This window comes from Neophocaena asiaeorientalis, unplaced genomic scaffold, assembly GCF_003031525.2.
Source record: "Neophocaena asiaeorientalis asiaeorientalis breed wild unplaced genomic scaffold, Neophocaena_asiaeorientalis_V1.1 scaffold143, whole genome shotgun sequence".
Lineage (NCBI taxonomy): Eukaryota > Metazoa > Chordata > Mammalia > Artiodactyla > Phocoenidae > Neophocaena > Neophocaena asiaeorientalis.
Window position 1 is genome coordinate 2,124,666 of NW_020175536.1, and position 6,133 is coordinate 2,130,798.

At 45.0% G+C, this 6,133-nt stretch overlaps 1 protein-coding gene across 1 annotated transcript; it reads right to left on the reverse strand.

Annotated features, from left to right (window-relative positions):
• Positions 1-3,543: 3,543 nt before the first annotated feature.
• Positions 3,544-5,359, reverse strand: KDM4D (lysine demethylase 4D). Its single transcript, XM_024731280.1, has one exon. The coding sequence runs from the start codon at positions 5,107-5,109 to the stop codon at positions 3,544-3,546; it is 1,566 nt and encodes a 521-aa protein (XP_024587048.1). The 5' UTR covers positions 5,110-5,359.
• Between the last annotated feature and the right edge of the window lie 774 nt (positions 5,360-6,133).

Below are 6,133 nucleotides of genomic sequence, written 5' to 3' on the forward strand. Positions count from 1 at the left end.
GAACAGCTGGATTTGGGCATCATTTTCTGAGAAGAGTGGCCCAGGTTGTGAGTATCCAAACTGAGTGTGCCGGTTGACTTGAAATAAAATAGAATTTTCAATAGAATTGCTTGATGAACCCCCTTCATTACCACCCCCAGCTCCTGATCCTTTCAAGAAGACTAATTTTTTTTTTAACGGAAGTATACTTGATTTGCAATATTGTGTTAGTCGCCGGTGTACAGAAAAGTGATTGTTATATACATATTTTTTCAGATTATTTTTCATAATAGGTTATTACAAGATAATGAATACGGTTCCCTGTGCTATATAGCAAATCCTTGTGTGTTTTGTTTTGTTTTTGTTTGTTTTGTTTTGTTTTGCAAATCCTTGTTGCTTATGTGTTTTCTGTACAGCAGTGTGTATCTGTTAATCCCATACCCCTAATTTATCCCTCCCCTGCTTCCTTTCCCCTTAGCTAACCACAAGTTTGTTTTCTATGTCTGTGAGTCTGTTTCTATTCTGTATATAGAGTGACTTGTATTGCTTTTGAGATGACACATGTAAGTGATATATTTGTCTTTTTCTGCCTTACTTCACTTTGTATGATATCCTCTAGGTCCATCTATGCTGCTGCAAGTGGCAATATTTCATCTTTTTCTGGCTAATATTCCATGGTATGTATATACCACTTCTTCTTAAACCAATCGTCTGTTGAAGGGCACTTGGTTTGTTTCCATGTCTTGGCTATTGTAAATAGGGCTGCTATGAACACTGGGGTGCATGTATCTTTTCGAAGTAGAGTTTTCATCTTTTCCTGATATACGCCTAGTAATGGGATTGTTGGATCATATGGTAGCTCCATTTTTAGTTTTTCTAAGCAACCTCCATACAGTTTTCCATAGTGGCTAAACCAATTTGCATTCCCACCGAAAGTGTAACAGGGTTCCCCTTCACCCAAATCCTCTCCAGCATTTATTATTTGTAGACATTTTGATGATGGCCATTGTGACAGGTGTGAGGTGATATCCCTGTGTGGTTTTGATTTGCATTTCTCTAATAATTAGTGATGTTGAACATCTTTTCATGGGCCTGTTGGCCATTTGTAAATCTTCTTTTGAAAACTGCTTACTTAGGTCAAGAACACTAATTTAGGAACCAGTGTACTGGTAAAACTAAACTGTATTTTTAACATTGTTTCTTTTTATTGGGCAAAGGAAATTTTGTTTCAACTATAAAAGTGAGTGACAACATAAGGAGTATAGTGGAAGAAATATTTTCTGAAATTTATTTTTGTTTCTTTTCCTTCAAAACCCCCAATTTTGTTATCCTAGGCTATTTGGAGCGTGTATCTGCCGGGAAGAGATTGTGATATCCCTGAAATGTAACAAGGAAAATTTCAGGTTCTAAAATTTAAAATAGCAATATGAGCCAGGCTACTGTCTTCATAGAGGCTTCTCAGAGTTCCCATATTTCTCTGCACTGCCATATCCACAACTGACCTAAATTAAAGGAAGCAAAAGCCCTCAAGATCTCAGTTACTTATCACATGAAAGGTTACTCCTGGCTCATATGAGATCTACTATGGTCCAGTTGCTCTCCAGGGCTGCTGCCTTCCCAGTAATTCCAGTCTGCTTCCATCATGTGCTTCCACCATCTCAATACAGGGCTTAATCATCTTTTCAGCCAAGCATGTCACTGCCATCCTCCACTGAGGATCCGGAGTTCAGTCTTTCAGCTTCAGTTTTCCACAGAATATACTACCACAGAGTTGCCTAGCTGCATGGTGATAGGGAGGACACATGGGCTTTTGCTACGGCTCAATCAGAACTTCAAAGAAGCCTTACTTTTTCCTTGCTCCTGCCTGTAGTTTTACATGGTGCTTCAAATTCCAGAATCTTACTGAAATTCTGTAGGGGACAGCTGGAGGGAAGACAGATGCGGTTTGATTCTCCAAAATGTTTCCTTCTGCATCCAAACTATCATTTTCAATTTCTAAAATTTATTCTGAGTTTGGCCACTTCTGTGCATTCTCAACACTATGGCCTAAGTCAGTAACCATCGATTCTCACCTGTATTACTTAGATGTTCTAACTACTTCTCCTGCCCCCAAGGGGTCCACAGAACAATTAAGGTGATTAGTTAAATATGCAAATTATATCATGTCAAGTGCTGTTTTAAACTTCCAATGCCTTCTCATTTCATGTTGAAAAAAAATCAAATATTTAACATGAGCTACAGGGTCCTACATACCCTGGACCCTGCCTCTCCCTTCTCTATGCCCCAGACACAAATGAGCTTCCTCTCTATCCACACAAAATAACCAAGCTCTATGTTAGGACTGTTACCCTTTTTGTTTCCTCCAAGTGGAAATCAGCTCTGGACCTTCCTTCTTGTCATTTGGGACTCAGAAAGGTCTCCTGCTTTATGAAATATTCCCTGACCACCAGAACCACACTGCCCATTCTGCACTATCACCCCATCCCCTTTACTCTCTTCACAGAACATATGCCCACTTGAAATTGTCTTGTTCATTTATTTGTGGATTTTTATATTGGGATGTATCAATGACTTAACCATGTGAAATGTACATAGTGCATTGAGAAGGCAGTGGAGACTTGGAGAGAAGATTTTCACATGCTGGCACTTTTTGCCCTGTGTTTGCTCATCTCTCCTAGCAACCTGGATCAGCCAAGTGCCAGGTGATTTCCACCAAGTCATCCTTCAGATAGGGCTGCAAACCAAATCCCCCAACCCAGCCAGCCAGCTGGAACCCAACAATCAACCCCAAACTCACCAACATCACACAAGGCAACAAGCTCAGAAAAATAAGTTTTGCTTGAAATGTGTTGATATAATTATTAAGAAAAGTGCAAGAAAAACGACCAACTCTCAGTTGACTGAATGAACAACACAAAAAATAAAGTCAGATTTTAATATTCCGGTTACCTTTAATATATTTAATAAAGTCAGATTTTAATATTCCAGCTACCTTTAATATATTTAGTAAAGTCAGATTTTATCTTTCTGGTTACCATACTGGTAGAGAACATATTTTAAATACATCAAAGACTCAGAAAGATTATCAATTATTATTTGAGTCTCTACTGACCTAACTGGTCACAAGGGCCTAGTTTGGCAAGAAAAGCGGGAAGGGAAGGGGGAAGAGGAAAAGGAGGGAGACTGGAGGCTAATCAAAGCCCAGGATTCTTTAGAAGTTGAGCAGCATCCAGAGCTGGCTCACGGGATGGGAGTCTGAGGTAGATTGGGCTCTGGCGACCTCAGCAGGACCTAGTTTCCTGAGACACTAGAGTGTCCAGTGCATGAATCCTCAGTTTGTGACACAGGAGTTAGCAGTGTGCAAAGATTCCAGGGTCTGGAAGGAATAACAAACTTTGGACAATTTGGTAAGCACCACGGACCCAGCAGGTCCAGCGGTAGCACGGGAGGGACTCTCATGCAAGACTAGTGACCTTCAAATAGCCAAAGCTCTGAAATGTCAATGCGACCAGTTTCAAAGGATCCTCACGCAAGAGCAGTGGGGTAGAAAGGCATCCCCTGGGCTTAGGGGACAGGGCCACAACCACACCCAGAAGCCTTGGCGGGATGCTGGAGCCCAGGGCTGAGCGGGTCAGCATTGTCCGGCGAGGGTGCATCCACAGGCAGGGGCTGAGCCTCTGGGTCCTGAGCTATGTCTAAGGAAAGCCTCATCTTAGCTCTGCGGGGAGCAGTTGGCTCCTGAGCCCCCTGTTCCCAAGGACGACGACGACGGCCACATCTTCCAGCTGGGTGGCCATCCGGGGCGGATGGACCTGGGGTCGGCGGCTGGGTCAGGCCGGGCTCCCCGGAGGAGCAGGTGGCCGCAGCATCGAATTGGGTGGCCGAGCAAGAGCCCCGGGGCGGCCAGGAGAGCCGGGACACAGCAATCACAGGGACTCGGTGGCGGGTCTCACAGTCCGCGGCTACAGGCCCACGGGGGCGCCGAGCGCGGCGTGGCTGGTGGTGCCTCAGGCCCAGAGCTGCTCCCCAGGGCGCGGGGACCTCCCTCCAGGCATTCAGGCCCTGGCTGCTGGGCTCCGTGGGCTGCGTGTGGTCCACCACGGTCCGGTCCTGCCCGCGTTTCCACAGCTCGTAGCGCTCCGGTTGCAGGATGCGCACGAAGACGTCCATGGAGAAGGCGACACGGCCTTCCCCGCAGCTGCACTGCGACGCCACTTTGCCGTAATCGATCCAGCGCGGGGAGGCGAAATTGATGGCTTCCGCGCAGTTAAAGCCGTGGTTGAAGCCAGAGTGGTAGCCATAGGGAAACGTCACCATGAACTCTCCAGCCTCCTGAGTGATCCGACCGAAGGGGATGCCGTTGTCCTTGAGGACCGTGGGCGAGATGAGAGCCACCTTGTGCCGCAGGAAGGCCTCACAGCCCCGCGAGCTGCCCGGGAAAAGCTCCCTGGCCAGGCGTTCCAGGCGCCGGCCGTGCTCCGGGGGCACCGCGTACCAAGTCTTGGGCTCCCCGAAGTGCAGGTAGTTGATGCTGTAAAGGTCCATGTCCTCCGTGTGCCAGGCGAAGGCGGTCTTCCACATGCCGAAGTAAAGATAGGGGGTGTTGACACCTTCGATGACCACTCCGCACTCCTGTTCCAGCAGGTCCTGAATGGTTCCCAGGTGTCCAAGGTTCCACTGCTTCGTGTTTTCATTGAATAAGGAGCCACTGACGTCAGCCCCATATACTGGTGAACCATAGGGGCGTGTTTTCCAATATTTTCGCTCCAGGTCGTTAAAATCCAAGTGTGGTGGAGTCCCATATTTTTCACTCTTTGCTAAGTGGCGGTACTCACCCACAGTCATGGCCTTCTTATTTTTGTGGTATTGAGTAAACACTCCTGTCTGCCCAGAAATCACCTGCTGGAGGGGAGCGGCTATTAAGATGTCATCGATATCATCGTAGGTCTCTCTGGCTTTCCAGTCCTTGGGTGGAATTACCTTGGCCACGCCTGCTCGGTGTGCACCTTGGGATTCCATATAAGCAATGTATGTATCGAAATCATTAAACTCTTCTTTGGTTGGATGAAATACCATTATGCTACAACTTGGGTTCTGGGCCCAGTTGGACTTAGACTTCATAGCTTTCATTAATTAGCAAGAAACTCCCAAATTTTTACTTATGTTCTGAATAGGTGAGGATGATGGAAAACACTACTTTTTCAAAAATGGGTTGGAGTATGTCAGCAGGAACCCCCAGTAGACTTTAGTCCAATGCGTTGATAATATTTCTTAGGCTTGCTGATTCTGCAGGGGACTCCACGCTGGGCAGAAGCCTTGCTCAGGACTGATGCTGGCTGAGCCTGCAAGTCTGTGATGTCCTTGGTCGACACCTGGCTGTGGCCTCTTGAGGTCTAGTGAATCACCCGGCCCTGGGTGGGTATCCCAAATGTCGTGTCTTCAGGGCAGTATTGGAAAGAAAACCTAAGAAAAAATACAATACAGACAGGTTGCAAACTAATGTTTGGAGACAGTTACTAGGGAACTACAAATAAAACACCACCATAGAATATAATTGCATATTCAAAGAAAGGCTAAAATTTCATAAGATTGACAATACAAGAAATGTTGTGAACAGTGGAAATTCTTGTACTCTGGTAGAAGAATAGAAATCATTACATTCACTTTGAAAAACTATTTAGACAGAATCCACTAAAACTGAACTTACCCATGTGCTATGATTCATGCCTAGGATATGTGTATGTCTGTGCAATGAAAGTCAAGTCCAAGAATGTTCAGAACAACATTATTTCAGTAGCCAAACACTGGAAACAACTCAAATGCCAGTCAACATTAGAATGGTTAAGTACACTGTAGTATATTCAAACAACGGAATACAATACAGCAATGAAGATAAACAAGAACTACATGAAAATGTAAGAATAATTCTATAAACAGAATAGTGAGCAAAATTATCCAGACCCAAAAGAATACCTATTCTTTGCTTCCATTTTTATAAAGAGAAAATGGAGGCAACATAATATATGTTAGAAGTCAGAGTAGTGGTTACCTTTGTGAGGGAGAGAGGTTGTGAATGGGGGGTGTGAGGAAGTCTCTAGAATAATGTGAATATTCTATCCTGAAGGCAGGTGCTGGTTACACAGCCATCAGAATG